Source organism: Hyla sarda, chromosome 3, assembly GCF_029499605.1.
Source record: "Hyla sarda isolate aHylSar1 chromosome 3, aHylSar1.hap1, whole genome shotgun sequence".
Classification (NCBI taxonomy): Eukaryota; Metazoa; Chordata; class Amphibia; order Anura; family Hylidae; genus Hyla; species Hyla sarda.
In genome coordinates, this window is record NC_079191.1 from 171,439,841 (window position 1) to 171,462,004 (window position 22,164).

The window sequence follows — 22,164 nt, forward strand, 5'->3', positions numbered from 1 at the left end:
TACTTAGATTTGCGGAAATTGATTTTAATGACATTACGGGACAGAAAAGGAAAGAAATCGGCTCTGAGTGTGACAGAATTAATAGTCCTATTTTTATTTTGCTGTCTGCCAAGCCATCTGAAATTGAGATCTTGAGCCTGTACTGGTATTCTCTTGTCATAGACACATGTATGTTTAACTTGGAATTAAAATTATCATCAGGTTTCCTTTACACATTTTTTATGTATTTAAAAATGAATATCTGCCCCATGTATGGCTCGTTAGTATGGAGTGAGAGAGACTTTGTGGTGCGCTATCATCCTCTGTGCACATAGCATATGGAGTAAATGCTTGGTAGTTTCTTCCCTTCTTGATTAGTCAAATAAAGGCCCTGTAAGAATGGCTTAAATACAATGCAGGAGCTCCACCAACGGTACATGAATGATTTTACACAAGGAAATAGTTCACTCAGTGTGCCCATTGGGGAACCCCTGTCACTCAATCACATGATGCCAATAGGTTGAAATGGCAGCCAGAGGCCTTCATATGGTCACAAAGTCTGCTATGTATGTGAGCCTATAGCTAGACTGAATAGGCTGTCTAGCTATGGGTAGTAAATCCTTTTAGCCTTTGAAGAGTCCCAGCGCCTTGCTTGATCCTGATGTTATCTTGGAGGTGTGTTGAATAAGCTTTCAGAGTAATATGCAAGTCCCATAATATATTTCAAGATATAGATTTTGTTTTAATTTACTACTTAAAAATAATGGGGGAGATTTATCAAAACCTGTGCAGAGGAAAAGTAGACCAGTTGCCCACAGCAACCAATCAGATCGCTTCTTTCATTTTTGAAAAGGTATCTGAAAAAATCAAAGAAGCGATCTGATTGGTTGTTATGGGCAGCTGGTCAACTTTTCCTCTTCACAGCTTTGAATAAATCTCCCCCTATATATATTTATATAAAAAAATTATGATGTTTAAAGGGATGTATTAGGGCTTATTTTTTGCACAGTGATCTTTACTTTCTATTGGTACCATTTTTGTTTTGATGGGAAATTCAGTAATTATTTTCTAGGATATGAAGTGACCAAAAATTTGCCATTCTAGTATTTTTTTGTTTTTGTTTATACCATTGACAATGCGGTTTTGTTAACATTATATTTTAATATAACGCACGCGGTGATACCAAATATTTTTATGTTTATTTTTGTTTGCCTCTATTTTATTTGAAAAAATAAGGAAATGAGGGGGTGATGTAAACCTTTATACACTGAACAATGCTGAACAGTATTGCTTATACTAAGTTTCCACTTGTTTTTTTTTCTGGCAGTTTTGGAATACTGCCACTGCAGTTTTTGAGCTAAAGCCAGAAGTGTATTCAAAAGGAATAGGACATATAAAGAAAGAACTTACACTTCTCCTCCCTTATGGATCCACTTTTGACTTTGGCTCAAAAACTGCAGTGGCAGATCTCCAAAAACTGCAAGAAAAAAAAACAAGTGGAAACTTAGCCTTAGTGTTATCAGCACTATTAGCACTATTAGTGCATGCTCATGGGATTGCCTGCACTATTAAAGTGCCTATTGAACAAGAAGGAGGCATGTAGGGACCCTTCGCCCATCCTCTCAGCTTATCGGGACCTCGCAATTCTGCCACAGGTATCCCGAACAGCTCAACTGAGCTACCGGCACTTCATTTTTGGCAGGCAACTTTGATCGCGGCATCTTAATGGTTAATACCGGACATTAACCTGACCTGTGATGTCTGGCATCAGCCAGTATGAAGCCAGCTCAGCTCCTGAGCTTGCTTTATAGACCTGCCACAAGGCTGTACCATATATATATATATGCATATAGGGGGGGGGGGGGGGTTAAGTCACCCCCTCCTGCACCTCGCTAAAGGGATGGGAACACTGGAATAGAAAAAGCCGGTCTTAATTGATCTTCCAAAGAGTCTGTAAAATCTTTTTCTGGATTTTTTTTTTTTTTTTTAGCAGTGTTGTGTCATATAAACCTGTTGTATTGTACTAAGCAAAACTAATTTATTATTCTGATCAACCATCTTAAAAACATAAGGATTTATTACTAATGTTTTATAAATGCCAAGCTTTTATTATACAGATCAATAGCATTGTGGTGAGCGACATGAAACATTTCTGAAAACTTCCAAGTCCTAAAATCCTACAATATTTTGCAGGCAAGAAGCATTGTAATTTCATTACTTGGAAATCATTTACAAATATGTGCAGTTTTCAGACATTTATGATAATTTGTAGTTTTGTAAAATTGTTTTTATATTTGAAAACTCTATCTAAAAACACTGTTGTAAGTGTCTTACTATCCATAAGAAACACCAAGATATGTATGTTATCTTAGAAAATCTTAAAGTGCCCCTGTAATTTAAAAATAAACTTTTCACATGTCTCAGAAATGTCAGAAGTTTTGATTGGTCAGGGACTCAATGTTGAGACCCCTACTGATCTCTAGAATGCGTGGGAGAAGCACGCAGTAGCGATTTCCATCCTGCTTCATGGAAAAGCCCCATTATAAGCCTGTAGGGCTGTCTAATAAAGCAAAACAGATTGCCAGGGAATGAAGCATGCTATTCTCCTCTCATTCTAATGATCTTGGAGATCTTGGCACTGAGACCCTGACCCATCAAAACTTTTGGATGTATTAAAGGGAATCTGTATTTCAGTTTCACATAGTATGCCCCACCCCCTGGCCACTTGCTCCTCATTTGCATGTATGGAAAAACTCAAAGTAAAGGTTTACAAATGTGAAAGGAACCTATGAAGGTGCTCCCAAAAACGGGAGAGATCTATCAGTGCTGGTGGGCTGGGAAGAAGCTGCCAGGGACCACCCCAATGACTTGTAGTTTGAACAATATGAAAGTAATGACAAGTTCCCTTTAAAGGGGTACTCCACTGGAAAACATTTTTTTTAAACTAACTGGTGCCAGAAAGTTAAACAGATTTGTAAATTACTTCTATTTAAAAATCTTAATCCTTCCAGTACTTATCAACTGCTGTATACTACAGAGGAAGTTGAATTGTTCTTTTCTGTCTGACCACAGTGCTCTCTGTGGGAGGAAATCCACACAGTAAATCTATCCTGCTCTGGACAGTTCCTGACATGGACAGAGATGTCAGCAGAGAGCACTGTGGTCAGACAGAAAGGAAATTCAAAAAGAAAAGAGTTTCCTGTGTATTGTACAGCAGCTGATAAGTACTGGAAGGATAAAGATTTTTACATAGAAGTAATTTACAAATCTGTTTAAATTTCTGGCACCCGTTGATTTAAAAAAAATGTTTTCCAGCGGAGTACCCCTTTAAGGCGGCCATATGCATTGGTCAGCCAAACCCATGGATTTCATTGGGAACAGCTGAGCACCCAATATACAGGAGATCTTCAGCAAATGTTTATTGGGCAGATGTCAGGGGTAGAAAGGATTGGGCATACAGTGGGGATCAAAAGTTTTGGCATCCAGGTAAAAATTTGTATTAATGTGCATAAAGAAGCCAAGGAAAGATGGAAAAATCTCCAAAAGGCATCCATTTACAGATTAGACATTCTTATGATATGTCAACAAAAGTTTGATTTTATTTCCATCATTTACACTTTCAAAATAACAGAAAACTAAAAAATGGCATCTGCAAAAGTTTGGGCACCCTACAGAATTTATAGCATGCACTGCCCCCTTTGCAAAGCTGAGACCTGCCAGTGTCATGGATTGTTCTCAATCATCATCTGGGAAGACCAGGTGATGTCAATCTTAAAGGTTTTAAATGCTCAGACTCATCTGACCTTGCCCCAACAATCAGCACCATGGGTTCTTCTAAGCCGTTGTCAAGAAACCTGAAACTTAAAATAGTTGACGCTCACAAAGCTGAAGAAGGCTATAAGAAGACAGCAAAACTTTTTCAGATGTCAATATCCTCTGTTCGGAATGTAATTAAGAAATGGCAGTCATCAGGAACAGTGGAAGTTAAAGCAAGATCTGGAAGACCAAGAAAAATATCAGACAGAACAGCTCGTAGGATTGTGAGAAAAACAATTCAAAACCCACGTTTGACTGCTCAATCCCTCCAGAAAGATCTGGCAGACACTGGAGTTGTGGTACACTATTCCACTATAAAGAGATACTTGTACAAATATGGTCTTCATGGAAGAGTCATCAGAAGAAAACCTCTTCTACGTCCTCACCACAAAAATCAGCGTTTGAACTTTGCAAATGAACATATAGACAAGCCTGATGCATTTTGGAAACAAATTTTGTGGACCGATGAGGTTAAAATTGAACTTTTTGGCCGTAATAAGTCAATGTACGTTTGGAGGAGAAGGGCAACATAATTTAATGAAAAGAACCTCTGTCCAGCTGTTAAGCATAAGGGTGGATCAATCATGCTTTGGGGTTGTATTGCAGCCAGTGGCACAGGGAACATCTCACAAGTAGAAGGAAAAATGCATTTAATAAAATTTCAGCAAATTTTGGATGCTAACTTGATGCCATCTGTGAAAAAGCTGAAGTTAAAGAGAGGATGGATTCTACAAATGGATAATGATCCTAAACACACCTTGAAATCCACGGGGGATTACATCAAGGGGCGTCAACTGAAGGTTTTGCCATGGCCATCACAATCTCCTGACCTCAACATAATTGAAAATATATGGATAAACCTTAGAAGAGCAGTGCAGGACAGTGTAGGAAGTACATTAGCATTTTACACACTGTGGGGGAGATTTATCAAATCCTGTGCAGAGGTAAAGTTGACCAGTTACCCATAGCAACCGATCAGATTGCTTCTTTCGCAACTGGACAGCTTCTCCTCTGCACAGGTTTTGATAAATCTCCGTCTGCATGGTTCGGTGTTTTGCCAATAAATGTAACATTTTACCTTCATGCAGGAATTTGCACTTTTTGCACGGTTAATTACTTCCTTCATCCACCATCCATTTACATGAGCATGGGAATAATAAACGATATAATGCTTTCATATTGAATGCCTTATGTCCTTGTAGTCATCTACATATACATCTGCTAGAAGTAGAGATGCATCTCTTAGACTGAAAGCAATGATGTGGAACATTCCTCAGTTTGTATTTATTTCCTATGCTGCAGTCCTCTTATCCTGTCTCTGCTAATGCCTACTATAACCAGTATGTGGCAGTCTCCTTTGGCAGTGAGAGAGTTAAGGGGATGTTGACAGATGAGAGAGAGGGACTGTTTTAAATCCCAATGGAGGCTCCCACAGGAAATTAACTCTCCATCCTGCAGTTAAATCTGACCCTTTGGCTTTGATTCAAGTAGTTAGCCATGTGAACACCATAGAGCGTCTGTTTTTAGCAGGGTAAACTCACAGCCCAAGTAGATTGTGCTTCTAGGAATGAGCTGGGACCACAGGCTACACCCTCTGAACAAGTTGTTTCTGAGTGTGCTGTCAGAGGCACAGAGAGGGCCAGGATACTACACGGACACTGAGGAGAGCGGAATACTCTGTCTGGAGCAGCTACATATATGAGACCAGAAAGATCCACTGCTGCCCTGTCATGTAGCTCGAATCGATTCCTTCTGGGATTTTCTACAGTTTGGGATGGATCGTGCTCGCTGCTCATCCTGGAAGCATGTAGATCCACCTCTCTGCAGAGAGATATTCAGGGCTCTAGAAATGCCTGGAGTGGACACTAAAACTTCACTGCTGATCTGCTTTTTACTTTAGAACTCTTCCTCCTCGATGGCAAACAAGTGACTACCTGACCTAAAGCAACATCCATGTCCACTGAAATGACATTCTATATGCTATTTCTAAGTTGTTGGTGTGGGCTACGATGGTGGACTAACTTTCCGCTCATTTTGTATATCTTTTATTAATGTCTTGATCTGCAGTTATGTAGTCTACTTGTTATTTTTGCTTTTTACAAATTCATCTCACAGTCTTCCCTCAGTTTGGCCAGTTTCAGCACATATTTTTGTATGGCACTTTTTTATTTCCTTATTTATTATTGAATTTTGTTAATTGTTTTGCTCTAATGATTCCCGGGAAAACATTTTAATGGATTTTATCTCTTTGAAGTTCTCCTCAGTGCTGCAGCTTTTGGTTGTTTGTTTACATCTGCAGCACTTTAGAACATGATGTCATTTCATTTTTTTCTGATCTCAAAAGGCAAACGTGTGCTTTATGCCAATTGGTGATGCTAGACGGACATAGTTATGCTAAGAACCCATAATATATTTGTGTGTCTCGAGGAACAGAGCTTGAGCTCTCCATGGGCCTAAAGTCATCCAGTGATGATTTATCCCTTGGGACCAGCATCTCTCTGCCACAAACAGGACAGAAGGGGATAGTGGAATGTCAGTCACTGGCATACCGTCATCTTTGTTTTTGCATCTGTTCCCCTGCAAGGACTTAAATGCTTCATATTTTAAAGTAAAACTTATATATTTTTCTTTCATTGTCCATTTGGGGATTATGAATTTTATAAATATGAAACGTTTTCAAGCATGGAAAAACTCCCTTCCTTTTCTGTCACATTTTAATATTTATAAAGTAAGTACTATATATTTGAAGCTTAGCATGTTGTAGTTGTGTTAGTATTTAGCACCCTGTATGCTAGTTTATTGTTTGGTATGATAAAGTAATACTAGTACCTTGCATGACACAATGTTCTACACAGCAGCGTTTCATGGCCTAGAAATTATCCTAATATTTTTTTTATTAGGATTTTGCTTAGTGTGTGTATGTGCGTGTGCAATTATGATGTAAATTAGTGCCCACCTTGTAATTATTATCTACTGGACACACCTCATATTAAAGAATTGCCATTAAATATCATATTCATTATTTAGATCATACCAAATTAACAAAATGTTTGCTCTTTACATGCTTTTTAAGAGATGTTCCAGTGAAGAGTTCTGACATTCACTTACACAGTATTGCGCCACCTGGTATTTAAATTGTATAGCAATGTTTATGTCTACTTACAGAGCTGAGTGCTGGTGGACACACATGATCACTACATCTCTTTACAGCCAGATCTATACAGAGTGACCTCTATTCATTGCTGGACAGCCAATAGAAATACCGTTCTACTCATGGAAGGAGCATAGCCTGTGCAGTAGTAAATAGGGAATATATTGTAAACTGCCGGACTGGGGAGGAGACAGATTTAGTCCAGAGCCTGTTCCCAGCAGCACAGAATGGAAGGAGCACCAAGGGGCATAAATGGAAGCAAAAATATGAAAAGGTCATTTTTATGCTATAAACACTCTAAAAGACTTTAAGATAGTTGTAATACCCAGATCATTGTAGCAGGGTTTGACAAGTCGCTATCAGGTCTAGAATCCAGCAGAGTCACAGCACAGGAACAGGTCTACACTGCAGCTGTACAAGCAACCCATTGCCAGAGGTCTGTGATGTAGAGTTTGACAGCATTCATATCAATGGCCCTGATTTACTAAAAGTGGAGTGTAGTTTTCTTTGTGGGTTTTTATTCCCTACAAGTATTTTTCCATGGTATTTACTAGGGATCGACCGATTATCGGTTTGGCCGATATCACCGGCCGATATTCATGATTTTGGGCGTTATCGGTATCAGCAATTATCTTGCCGATAATCCGATAATGCCCCGCCACCCGCACCGCGCTGCACCACCCACCACACCGTGACCGCCCCCCCCCCCAATCAACCCACCCCACTGCACCGCGCCGCACCCCGACCATCAACCCACCGCACCGCGCCGCACCCCCCCACCGCGTCGCACACCACACCGCCCCGGCCCCATTGCCTCCCCCATCCCCGGTTTTAGAATTACCTGTTCCCGGGGTCTACGCTACTTTTTGCTCCTGCTGCGTTCTGCGTTACGCTGTACGCAATGACGAGTGACGTCCTCAACGTCACCGTCAGTGCTCACAGTGACAGCTCAGGACGCCACCGGAGCCAGATGTAGAGTGGACCCCGGGCCCCGGGAACAGGTAATTATAAAACTGGGGATGGGGGAGGCAATGGGGCTGAGGCGGTGGGGGGGGGGGTGCGGTGTGGCAGTGGGGGGTGCGGTGCTGGGGGGGGGGGCGTTGGCGGTGGCAGTGATAGGACTCAGGAGGATCCCCGGAAAGGCAGGGGGAGAGAAACGGGTGGCGGCGGCGGCCTATGGCACCACAAAAGCCGCTATAGTTCATTGATTTAAAGCGCCCGCTTTAAATCATTTATCTGCAGCAGTGTCGGGGGGGGGGGTTAAATAGCCGATAACTTATACCGGAATATCGGTATAAATTATCGGCTTTCGGCCCTAACCTCCACAGATTATCGGTATCGGCCCTAAAAAATCGATATCAGTCGATCCCTTATATTTACTGTTTCCCTACGTTTTGCACTTTTCCCTACATTTTGCTGTTTTTACACATACACTGTACTGTAGGGTTTTCCATAGCTCAAATCCACCACATTTTCTATGGAAACCTTAGTATATATGTTGGGATTTTTTTTTTAAATGTCGGGGACACACCCCCTTTTCTGCGGCCATGCCCATTTTTTGGTTTTCTCAGTAAAATGGAGAGTTGGTCAGGTTATTACATTTTCTGGTGCAAATTCTGGAGCAGACACAATTTGTGGCACAATGCCCAAATTCTGACAATCCAACAAAACATGTCGGGTTAACAATAGTAAATCAGGGCCAATTTGTTTAGCACTGGGTGAAATCACCTGCCAAGAGCAGGGAGCAAAACCTAAAGCCAGGGCCAATTTGGACTGGCAACAGCCCACTTGGTGGATTCTCTTTTAATATGATTATTGTAGGGGGACTTTTTGGTTCACTTGTTTGTGTTGTATGTTACCAGCTTAATATTCAACCATGGTATTTTCTCTGAGGTACCTTTATTAGAGTGAATAGATTTAGAAATTCCTATTGTGTCTTGAAACAAAACAAAATAGTGCATGAATGTAATGATCAGTCTTCACACACATCCCACATCATTGTAAAAGATGCTTTCTGAGCTTTCATTCCACTATTCAGTTTAATCCCCAGGCATAAAATGCTCCACATAGTGAAAAAACCTTTAAATGATGCCAAAAACTTTTAAATGTATTATTATATTTACAAAAATACAGGCATAAACTGTATCTCTATAAACAGCCATGTAATGTGCCAAGATGCTCCTTCCTAACTTGAATTTTGCCAGTACTGGCTTCTTCTGTAAACTTGTAAAATATACCATCCAGTAAAACATGGCATTTGTTCTTTTTTAGATTTGATTGGAACTTCAACAACTCTTTACTTCCATGTGTAGAGCTTCTATGTGCACTCACAGTATTTTGAGCCTTATTTTGGTCAGTATATTTGCTATAACCAGGAGTTGGTGCAAAACAGAACAAAAGTGCAAATGTATCTATTTATTTATCTATTTAGTTGTAATACTGGGGGAGATTTATCAAAATCTGTCCAGAGGAAAAGTTGCTGAGTTGCCCATAGCAACCAATCAGATCACTTCTTTCATTTTTCAGAGGCCTTTTCAAAAATGAAAGAAGAGATCTGATTGGTTGCTATGGGCAACTCAGCAACTTCTCCTCTGGACAGACTTTGATAAATCTCCCCCACAGTGTGTTTGATATGTTCCAGCCTAACTTCCGAATGGCTGAGGATGAAACTTGAATGAAATTACAATTGTTGGGAATAAAACTTGGATAGGGATTGCCTAGGGATGAAGCTTAAATGAAACTACAATTGTTATATATTATATAACACATATAAATATATATATATATATATATATATATATATATATATATATATATATATAATATGTCAACTAAAAATATAGAGGATGTTTTTTTTTTGTCAAAAGTCCCATGAAAGTCTATGGGACTTCCGGTACATCTCCTGACCGCCTTACTCTCAGGCTGCACAGATTAATCAGGACTTTTAGGGTACGTTCCCACCTGGCGTATATGCAGCGTATTTCACGCTGCGCAAAATTAACTGAAGCAGCAGGAAATACTCTGCGTATTCCTTGCTCATTATACACACAGGGCTTTCCGGCGGCAGTCCTATGTGTGTAGTGAGTTTTGGATGTGGGGCCGTGTGCCGGCATATATGCCAGCTGGGAACGCACCCTTAAAGGGGTACTCCGGTGCTTACACATCTTATCCCCTATCCAAAGGATAGGGGATAAGATGCCTGATCGCAGGAGTCCCGCAGCTGGGGACGCCTGCGATCATGCACGCGGCACCCCCTTAGTAATCAGTCCCCGGAGCGTGTTCGCTCCAGGTCTGATAAGGTCGACCGCAGGGCCGGCGGCATGTGGCGTCCCGCCCCCGTGTGACGTCACACTCTGCCCCTCAATGCAAGCCTACGGGAGGGGGCGTGACGTCACACGGGGGCGGGGGCGTGACGTCACACCCCGCCGGCCCTGCGGTCGACCGTAATCAGACCCGGAGCGAACACGCTCCGGAGACTGATTACAAACGGGGTGCCGCGTGCATGATCACGGGGGTCCCCAGCGGCGGGACTCCCACGATCAGGCATCTTATCCCCTATCCTTTGGATAGGGGATAAGATGTCTAAGCACCGGAGTACCCCTTTAAACATATTGCTGACTGTCTGGCTGGCAGGTGCAGAGAATAGTTAGGGACGGGAATGAGGATGGGATAAGAGGTCGGGGTATGAAGACGAGGGCATCATTGTTGCATTACCTCTCCCACAAGGTTTTGGTAGGAAGACTTGCGGCGTCAGGTACTCTGCTAGTCTAGTATAAAAAAAAAATTCTGAGCCGTTTTTACGGCCAAAGACGTTTGTATCTATTTGTGAGTATGGCTTAAAAAGGACATGTGGCAAACACACAAAATAGATTGTGGTGCCCCAATCACACACCATTTTACAGATTCTTGATATAGTTTGTCTGGCATTTCAATGAAATGGTATAAACCCTTGGAAACAGGAGAAAAGGTGTGGAATCAGGGCACCGTAAGCTGTTTTATCATAGTAAAATCAAATTCCTGCCTAAGGGAATAATGTTCCAATGTAGTTCATACAGTGCAGATTAGTAAAGTATTTTAATGCTTATTTTAACAGGATTATATGCTTAAGTAGGGAAAGTATAGAAACAATATGTCTTCTCTTTTAAACAAATCTTATTTTGGTACTTTTTGTATTATAAAACTGCATTAACACCACAGTGCTGAGGCACAAACATTTTGAACTAATTGTGATGTCTTTTTAGCCTTTAAGTAGAAGGAAAGCTGTCCAAGTTCTCCACCAAAGGCATATGCTTCCAATTGTGTGCACATTTTTCTTTAATTGTTTTTATAAAGGAATGAGGGCAAATGAATCTAGGACATTTTTGTTATCTTGGCTGTTCATGCAGGTTTTTAAAGAATTGTATACTTGTTAGTGTTTTTACCATGATTTAACCCCTCCCTGCACCCTGATATAATACTGAATAAAGCTAGCAGGTAGTTGAGACACTTGACATATCATTTCAACAAAGTAATCGTGCAGGCGATGGCACTGGGCCCACTTGATCACAGACAGGTGGATAGCTGTAGTATACAGCTATGCTCATGCTCCCATTGTGGGATTTAGAGAAAACTTAAGAAGGAAGCCCTTTGTAGCCACAATGGCGATTATGTTGTACAGTAAAATCTCCCATAGCGGACACCTCCCAGTAGGGGACACCTCCCAATAGCGGACAGTTTTTAATTCCCTGGCAGAGCCCCATAAGAATTAATGTATTTGCACCCTCCGAATGGGGGAATTCCCAATAGTGGACACGGACACACACAATAGGGGACAAAACACACCTATTAGGGGACAAAGCACTCCCAATAGGGGACAAGACACTCCCAATAGGGGACAACCAGGCTTATGTGCCAGCCCTACCATTTACACGGGGCCGCCATCATGGGGTACAGCCAATACCCTAGTAAGAGGCCCAGGCCCCTGCTGCACCCCTCCTGCAAAAGCCCAAGTACAGAAGCAGAAGAACAATGTTTAAACAGTGGTCTCCTGCTTCTGTACGTCCGCCGGACACATCATTCACCCCCCTCCTTTCCTGATCCCCCGACCCCGTGCCAAATCATCCCCCCTTTATTACCCCCTGTGCCACATCATTTCCTCTTGATCCCCCCCCCCATTCTCTTGATTCCCCCTTTATTGCCCTCTGTGCAAATTCATCACCTTCTCTTTGCCACCCCCTGTGCCATGTTATTCCTCCTTTATCCCCTGTGCCACTTTATAAAGAGGGGGGGGTAATGAATTTACACAGAGGGTAATAAAGGGGGAATGAAATAGCACGGGGAGGGGGGATCTAGGGTAAATGATGTGGCACAGGGGGTAATGGGGGATAATTTGACACAATGCACAGGGGAATAAGATGGCACATGGTATAAAAGGGTGGATGGAATGATAGGGGGTGATAAGGGGAGATTAAACAACACTGGGAGATTCTACTGTAATATAATTTTTTATTGTGCTTAATAGGTCATTACACTCTGGAGTGAATACAAAACAGTATTCCGTCATTTAGGAAGAAATTTGATCCTTTTTCCCAATAAGAGAAATCTCTCAATAGCGGACACTTTTATATTCCTCGTGAGTGTCTGCTATTGGGAGATTCTACTGAATCCGGTCTAGGACTATATAAAAGTACCAAGGGCTGCATATTTCAAAAGCCTGTTAGGCTATAGGAGGAGTTTAAGTTTATTAACATAAAAAGAATATATTTAATAAAATCCACTTTATGGGATTAACAGGTTCATGGTAAAGACCTCAAGACCTCTAGCTCTCTTTTTAACAGGAGATCGGTAAAATGGAAAAATAACGATGACAATACATTCCTATTGCAGTGTTCTATAGAAGAGATCACAAGTTGCTATACCTACTAAAAGTACAAAGAAGTATAATGAATTTTAAAAAAAGTTGTAAAATTAATTCAAAAATTCAAAAAAACACATATTTAAAATTTTAACATCCACCTCTTTTTCATTTAGCATATAGAAAATCGAAACTATATATATAAAAAAAAAATGAATTAAATGGGTTTTTCATAAATGGCTCCAAGTGCTATTAAAAAAAAAAAAAAAAAGGAAATATTCTCCTGCCCCCATCCAATGGCGCCTAGTCCTCACTGCTGTCTGCTTTTTTCCTGCTTGTTTTTTCCAGCACTTAAAGTCATTTAAAATAAAACTCTAATGCCCAGAAAACCCCTTTACCAGTTGTCATGACCGTGTCCGAAAATGTCAGAACTGCACAGTGAATGCTGTTGAAAATTGGTGTGATCACTAAGGGGTTAATGTTAACATCCCTTGAGATAAAGTGTGGTGAAGGAAGTAAGTGGATTCTGTCAGCAGTGTTTACCACACTGAGCAGCTCCTGAGGAATCAAGTGCAATAGAGGAAGCAACAGATCATATATACCTCAATCCTGGCCTTTAGGCAAGGTTCACATTGCCATTGTAATCCAATCCGTTCAGCGCTCTTTTTTTTTTTTTTTTTTTTACTGAGCTGACTGAACCCTGAACGGGTCAGAGCAAAAGTGACACTGCCAAATCCTGACGGATCCCATTGACTTGAATGAGTTCCGTTGGGTGTCTGGTATTTTGCAGAAGTTGATTGGAGAAAAAAAATCGGACGGAATTTTTTTTTTTTCCTCTAGTCAACTTCTATCCTTCAAACAAAGCCTCCATTACTGGAGCACAACAGCCATGTGAACGAGCCCTTAGAGTAGATTGTGAGCTATAATATACATCTGACACCTACTTTAGATGGTCTGGAGGCAGCCACCATTGCTGCACCATCCAATGTTATAGCTAAGCCATACAATATTGATATCAGTTAACCAACCTGCGCCACAAATGACCGTTCCACCCTGAGCCTGACCTTTTGTATGAATAAATGCAATTGTTTCTCTAGAGAGCTGCAGGCATTTCTTCTTGAAATCACAGTGACATGTGAACAGGAAGCAAAATGTGCACAAATGTTAACACAAATGTAGACAGTGAGTTTTGGATGTTTACAGCTGAAAAGATTGGGTTTACAGCATTGTACTTGAACTGCAATTCTCAAGATGCCTACTGTACATCACATGGAAAGTGGTTTCAAACCCTGCTAAAATATACTTTACAATAAAGGTTTTACCCTTATTTACCAGAATATGGAAATCTCTGACTTGTCCCCTTTTTGTGAAGTTGGAAAAAAAACCTGTATGCAGATGTTTCAGACATAGGACATGTTCATACAGTTAATAATAGCATAGTTTTACTTGCCCCCATTTACTTCAGTAGGATATGGGGAGCCATGCAGACAAGAAGACACATGTCACTTGAAGCCCCCTTATTGACATCAATAAGACCTTTAGGGCTTGATTCTCCTGCGCTGCTTGCTGGTCAGAGAAAGCTATGGCACAACTGTGGAATACACCTGTGTGCACATGCCCTTATACTGGTTTCTATGAAAGCTGGATGACAACAAATGTTACCAATACAATGGTCCTTCATAGTTAAACAGGGTCTCTAGCATAGAAAAAAAGTTCTCATATACTGTTTTTTTTTTGTTTTTTTGGGTGCCTTTGTTCAGAATCTCCATCAGTTTGCCAGAATGGAGAATTGTTATAAAAAAACATTGGTCTCTCTAGAGGTTCTATCCTGTATTATACACAGACAACCCATTTATATGAATGGGCACTGTATAGTGCTCAGTGTTCCCAGTGGTGGCACTGCATGGAAACTAAAGATTTATTACTAGGCTTCCACACAGATTACAGCTGCTCCACTTTAACAGCAGAGGGACACTTTGTGATCTGCCTTTTGTCAATGAGCCCTCCTAACAAAGAGGAACTGTCTAAAGCAGACAACCCCTTTAAAGGGTCTGGGAAAGCTGGGTTACAACACCTTTAGGAAATGTATTGGCAGTCATACTGTTATTAACCACCTTCCTCAAAAAATATATACTGTAACTCAGAGCTCAGTAGGACTTTTGACAGCTTGACAGAAAAGCAGTGGCATTAGCTTTAATGATTGCAGAGTCCCTGTTTGTTACACATGAAGACACTAGTGGTGCATGGGGACCCTTTTACAGATTTGGCCCTGATCTCAAGTACTATATTTATTTTGTGTGTTTAGCGCACTATAATCATATAGAGTACTATCAGTTTTCGTTGCTGAAGCAACCTGTGGTGCCTTCAAAAAACAAGTGGAAGTCTAGGAGAAGTGTGAAAATTTACACAGACTGTTGGCTAGAGGAGCAGATAGCATACACAGGCCATCCTCCTGAGAGTGTTGACAGATTTTATGGCACTAATCTCCTTCCGCTAAATATCTTCTTTTTAGAACCCTTTGTATCCCACAGCTTTTCACACACCAAGAAATAACCTTTTCTCTCTCTGCAGTTAGAATTAATCTGTGATCAGTGGTCTTGTTCTTTGTTCTTAAAGAGTATTTGAGCATTGTCTATCACATTTTTGACATGTGGCTAATTTCTCTTTCTTTGATTCTTTTACAGAGGTTGGACAGTAGCATGCAGGCAGATGAGGGCTCAGAATGGCTTCTAGAGCTCTTGAGTGAGGTGCAGCTGCAGCAGTATTTCCTACGTATACGTGATGATCTGAACATCACGCGTCTTTCCCACTTTGATTACGTCAAGAATGAAGATTTGGAGAAAATCGGCATGGGCCGGCCTGGTGAGCCATCTTAACTATAGTGGTTGTATGCACACTAAAATTAGCCATGAGAAAGTATTTTATCTTTTAACATACTTAGGACTGATAGATGACTGACTTAAACTAAAGATTTTTCCTTTTTTTTTTGTTGTAAATCCTTTTTGTAAACCTTTTATTAGTACAGATAACTCATCAACAATTGTGCCCCTGGCTTCCACAATCTAAGGCTTCTTTCACACTGCCGTTAGTACACAGCAGTATAACAGCCGTCGGGAGAGCTGGGCAGAATAGCGGGAGAAAAATTACTGCTTGTGCCATCTTTTTCTTCCGCTATTCATAACGGCGGCCCCCATAATAGTAAATGTTAGCCGCTGGGACTTGTTGTTGCCCATTGCTCCCCGTCATGAGAACGACCGTAAAAGTCAGAAAAAAAGGACTTTGACGGCCATTCTTGACGGGGAGCAATGGCAGTGTGAAAGGGACCTAAGCCTGACCGCAGTGATGTCATCCACAGTGGCCCCAGCATCTTCCTCTGCACTGCACCCTCTAGGGACGATTAGCAGAACCCTCGAGGCTGCAGTGTAGCTGAATCCACAATTGTATAGCAACAGACCTGGGCCAGGAGCAGGAAATGTGCCACATTTTTTGCAAATTGTGCTCTTGAGGGTGAATCCCTATGCTAAGTATCCTGTCCTATGCAATACTGTTTACTCTATGGCTCACAGAGGTAAGTAGCAATGCTATTTTTTTGCTGACAAAATTCGCACAAAAAGTCGCTCCTAAGCAAAGTTTTGTGCGTCTTTTGTAGGCAAAAAGCTACAAAAGAGCTTACGAAAGTGAATTACATTTTTCACTTTGCAGTGGTCAGGGATTTATCAAGTGCGAAAGTCGCACAAAAAGTTGCAGGGGGGGTGGGGGCTGTTAGTAAAACTATGCGGTGGTGTGGTATGACACCTATCATAGCTCTCCCCCTTTCTCCCTGCCTTTTCACCCCCATTCACCCTGGCTTTTCACCCCCTTTCTCCCCGGCTTTTCTCCCCCTTTCTCCCCGGCTTTTCTCCCCCTTTCCCCCACCGGCTTTTCTCCCCCTTTCTCCCCGGCTTTTCTCCCCCTTTCTCCCCAGCTTTTCTCCCCCTCTCTACCCGGCTTTTCTCCCCCTTTCTCCCCGGCTTTTAAACATTTTTTATTTTATCTCACCTGGCCACGCTCCGGCATGCTAAGGTTCAGGCTGTGGGTCTTCCGGGACTGCGATGCCTGTAAAGCATTGAAAGCGTGCCGAGTGATGATCCCTGCCAGCTCCTCTTCTGCGCGGCGTATGGGACGGCATTCCCTACAGCCGCAGTGGATGAAAGTGGCCGTAGGGCCGGTGATGTCCCTTACGCCGTGGAGAAAATTAGCCAGCAGGGATCGTCACTCAGCATGCTTTCAATGCTTTACAGGTACCGCAGTCCCGGAAGACCCACAGCCTGAACCTGAGCCTGTCGGAGCGCGGCCACGTGAGGTAAAATAAAAAAAAGCCGGGGAGAAAGGGGGAGAAAAGCCACCCAGGACTCCTGCAGCAGGGCTGGGAGATGTTCGGGAGCCATCCCTGACATCCCTCGGCGCTGCAGTACACACTGAGGGATGGCAGGGATGGCTCCTGCACATGGCCCGGCTATGGGAGTCCCGGGCGGCTGCAGTGTTATGTCAGCCCGGGCTCCCTTTGCTACGGCGCTGTGAAGTTCACTGTAATTTCAAATATGAAATTACAGTGATATTCTTATCACATCCGACCAGGGAGCAGAGCGATTTACTGCCCGCTTTACTGGCTTGCTTGTCACCCACCCTGCTGTACGAATACAACTCCCAGCATCCCCTTACTGTAAGAGCATGATGGGAGTTGTAGTCTTGCAGCGGGGGCAGGTGACAGGCTTGTCACTCGCCCGCTCCGCACAACTACAACTCTCAGAATGTCCTTAATGTAAGGGTTATGCTGGGAGTTGTAGTCGTGCAGCACGAGAGATGTGCGAGCGGATGACAATAAATGTATTAACCTATTTTTCGTGTTTTTTTTCCTTCTCATTTCAGATCCGTGTATCCTGTGGACTCCTTCGAATTTGGTGGACTATGTCAATGACCAGCATTTTTTTCTTTGTTTAATGTTAATAAAAGGGTTAACGAGGGCTTGTGGGGGAGTGTTTTCTTGGAATACATTTTTTTTTAAACATGTTGGGTTTTGTTTTTTGTTTTTTATTTACTTGACAGGCTTAGTAGTGGAAGCTGTCTAATAGACGGAGTCCATTACTAATTTGGGCTTAACGTTAGCCACAAAAAACAGCTAGCGCTAACCCCCAATTATTACCCCGGTAACCAACGGCACAGGGGTGTCGGGAAGTGCTGGTACCAACAGGCCCGGAGTGTCAAAAATGGCGCTCCTGGGCCTAGGTGGTAACAGGCTGGCGTTATTTAGGCTGGGGAGGGCCAGTAACTATGGTCCTAACCCACCCTGGTAACGTCAGGTTGTTGCTGCTTGGTTGGTATTTGGCTGAGAATGAAAATAGGGGGGGACCCTATGCGTTTTTTTTTTTTTATATTTCATTATTTATGCAAACAAGAAAAACATAGGGTTCCCCGTATTTTTATTCTTAGCAAAAACCAAGCATCAACAGCCTGACGTTACCAGGGTGGGCGAGGACCATTGTTACTGGCCCTCTCCAGCCTAAATAATGCCAGCCTGTTACCTCCTAGGCCCAGGAGCGCCATTTCTGATGCTCCGGGCCTGTTGGTACCAGATCTTCCTGGCACTCCTGTGGTGGTTGGTACTGGTGTAATAGCACTAGGGTTAGCGCTAGCACTACTAAGCCTGTCAAGTAAATTAAAAAAAAACACAACACATTTAAAAAAAAATGTATTCCAAAAAAACACTCCCCCGCAAGCCCTCGTTAACCATTTTATTAACATTAAACAAAAAAAATGCTGGTCACTGTACTCCTCCGAATCTAAAGTAGTCCACAGGATACACAGATCTGAAATGAGAAGTGAAAAAAAAAAAAAAAAAGAGCAAGTACATTTAGGGGGAAAAAAGTGGTAAGAAAAATTTATTTATATATATAGTACAGACCAAAAGTTTGGACACACCTTCTCATTCAAAGAGTTTTCTTTATTTTGAAGGCATCAAAACTATGAATTAACACATGTGGAACTATAGACATAACATATGTCATATTCTAGGTGGAAAGTGTCCCCAAGTGCAGTCACAAAAACCATCAAGAGCTACAAAGAAACTGGCTCACATGCGGACTGCCCCAGGAAAGGAAGACCAAGAGTCACCTCTGCTGCGGAGGATAAGTTCATCCGAGTCACCAGCCTCAGAAATCGCAGGTTAACAGCAGCTCAGATTAGAGACCAGGTCAATGCCACACAGAGTTCTAGCAGCAGACACATCTCTAGAACAACTGTTAAGAGGAGACTGTGTGAATCAGGCCTTCATGGTAGAATATCTGCTAGGAAACCACTGCTAAGGACAGGCAACAAGCAGAAGAGACTTGTTTGGGCTAAAGAACACAAGGAATGAACATTAGACCAGTGGAAATCCGTGCTTTGGTCTGATGAGTCCAAATTTGAGATCTTTGGTTCCAACCAACGTGTCTTTGTGCGACGCAGAAAAGGTGAACGGATGTACTCTACATACCTGGTTCCCACTGTGAAGCATGGAGGAGGAGGTGTGATGGTGTGGGGGTGCTTTGCTGGTGACACTGTTGGGGATTTATTCAAAATTGAAGGCATACTGAACCAGCATGGCTACCACAGCATCTTGCAGCGGCATGCTATTCCATCCAGTTTGTGTTTAGTTGGACCATCAATTATTTTTCAACAGGACAATGACCCCAAACACACCTCCAGGCTATGTAAGAGCTATTTGACCAAGAAGGAGAGTGATGGGGTGCTGCGCCAGATGACCTGAACCCAATGAAGGCTAAAGGGCCAACAAGTGCTAAGCATCTCTGGGAAATCCTTCAAGACTGTTGGAAAACCATTTCAGGTGGCTACAGCTCATCAAGAGAATGCCAAGAGTGTGCAAAGCAGTAATCAAAGCAAAAGGTGGCTACTTTGAAGAACCTAGAATATGACATATTTTCAGTTGTTTCACACTTTTTTGTTAAGTCTATAATTCCACATGTGTTAATTCATAGTTTTGATGTGAATCTACAATTTTCATTTTCATGAAAATAAAGAAAACTCTTTGAATGAGAAGGTGTGTCCAAACTTTTGGTCTGTACAGTGGTCCCTCAACATACGATGGTAATTCGTTCCAAACGACCCATCGTTTGTCGAATCCATCGTATGTTGAGGGATCCGTGCAATGTAAAGTATAGGAAGCTGTACTCACCTGTCCCCGCCGCTCCGGACCAGGTCCTCACAGCTCCCGCTGCTGTTCCAGGGGCTCCCGATGCTGTCCCGCTGCTCCGGTGTCTTCTTTGCGATCCTCCGGTGTCTTGCGCATCTTCTGCAGGGTCCGAGCCTCGCTTTCAGGTGACGTTATTCCGCTGCTGCGCCGGCGCGGCGTGCGTAGTGACGTAATAACGACGCCGGAAAGCAAGGCCCGGACCCTGGAGAAGATGCGCAAGACACCGGAGGATTGCGAAGTGGACCCGGAGCAGCGGGGATAGGTAAGTGAACCTGCCAGGGATGGTTAAACTGCTATCCGACAGCAGCTTAAGCTGTTTTGCGCTGTCGGATAGCAGTTAATGCGATGGCCCCGACATATAAAAGCATCGTATGTCGATGCTGTCATCGACATGCGATGGCCTCTGAGAGGCCATTGTATGTCGATTTTATCATATGTCGGGGCCATCGTAGCTCGGGGGGTTACTGTACTGTATATATATATAGCACATATTTTTCAAAGCTGCAAAGTGTTGTTCTGAAGTCATTTATTGGTTTTTGCTTATGTGTGCTAAAAAAAATTGTATTCAAAAGTGATTTATTGGTTTTTGCTTATGTGAGCCAATTTTATTAACCCATTAACCCCCTGTGATAGTATTATAAATGTGTCATACATAAGCAAAACTAAAGCAAAAAAAAAAATGCCTACAGAATTTCCTTACCAAAGCAACGATGATAAATGTCCCTGCATGGGTCTTGTGCTCTGCTCCTGGCCCTTGAAGTGTGGGCCTGAAAACATAAATCCAAACATAAATGCAAGTTTGTTGCATGTTAGTTGCAACTTTGCAGTTCTACCATGTTTCTCTGAAAATAAGACCTGGTCTTATATTAATTTTAGTCACAAAAAACACACTAGGGCTTATTTTCAGGGTAGGGCTTTACGGTATATATTATTTACGGTATGTACCTTGAACAACATGGGGGGCTGTAGCAGTGTGGAGGATGGGGGGGGCTGTAGCAGTGTGGGGGATGGGGGGCTGTAGCAGTGTGGAGGATGAGGGGCTGTAGCAGTGTGGAGGATGCCGCACCCCCCCATCTTCCACACTGCTACAGCCCCCCATCCTCCCACAGCCCCCCATCCTCCACACTCCTGCAGCCCCCATCCTCCACACTCCTACAGCCCTCCATCCTCCACACTCCTACAGCCCCCCATCCTCCCCTTCCCCCGTCGTCCTCCACATTCCTACAGTGCCCCCACCCCTCTGCCATAATAAACTACAGTACACATTTCATCCCCAGCGGAGACCAGCACTTCCCTACCTTCATACGGTAGCGTCCGCAACTTGTACTGTATGGAAGCTGCAGCTCTCAGCGGCGGCTGGATCTCCTTCTGTTGCTTAGCAGCCGGGGGCAGCCCCGGCTCAATTACGGTAACTTGCCACGGGACCAGCCAGGGGGAGGAGTGGGGGGTTTGGGAAGTCTGAGGCTTTACTGGCAGCCGCAGTCCGGATCTGGACTGCAGTTTGCCAGTTGATTACCCCTGGCCTAGGTCTTATTTTTGGGGTAGGGCTTATATTGCAGCCCACCCTGATAATCCTGCTAGGGCTTACTTTCGGGGTAGGGTTTTCGGGGAAACAGGGTATTCCCAACAGCCAACTCGCAACATTTGAATACACTGTTTTTTATTTACTTTTTTCTGTTATAAGAATTTGCTTTATCCTAGTAATCTCAAAGGTATAAAAGAAAGTTTTTTGAGAATAGATATCGAGATGTAAAAAAAAGCATGTGTAATTTGTGTAATTTTTAGTGCCATAAAAATATCATCCAGGCTATACAGGGTCAGGCCAAATTTATGCAGCATTTTTTCACTATGGCTGTGACATAGTATTACATGTGTGTATCATAGTGTATGTAATTAAAAATATATCAACAGAAATTACCCTTCTAAAAAAAAAGGGGTGCAAAGGGAACACAGCTTGAAAGTCGCAGTTATCATTCTTTTAAAGAGAGTTATTATAAAAATACAGTAAGTATTCACTGAAGGTCTATAACAGCAACTTGATCTTTGTTACACATGTACAGTTTTAAAGTACAGTATCTAGTCTAGTACTGGCTGAAAACTGTTCCCCTTTTGTATTGTATTAGCTTTGTAGAAGTCTCCTTACTGAATTCCAAATTA

The 22,164-nt window shown here is 42.5% G+C and overlaps 1 protein-coding gene across 7 annotated transcripts in view; it reads left to right on the forward strand.

The window, feature by feature from the left end:
- TNK2 (tyrosine kinase non receptor 2) overlaps window positions 1–22,164 on the forward strand; it is a 305,681-nt gene that overhangs the window by 206,519 nt on the left and 76,998 nt on the right. For 3 of the 7 annotated variants that reach the window (XM_056565497.1, XM_056565500.1, XM_056565496.1), the window contains one exon: window positions 15,464–15,641. In XM_056565497.1, the coding sequence (XP_056421472.1) occupies window positions 15,464–15,641 (178 nt within the window). Of the gene's footprint in view, window positions 1–5,390; window positions 6,524–9,217; window positions 9,299–15,463; window positions 15,642–22,164 lie in introns of those variants that run through there. The other 4 variants (XM_056565498.1, XM_056565499.1, XM_056565495.1 and 1 more) reach the window with 3 other exon arrangements.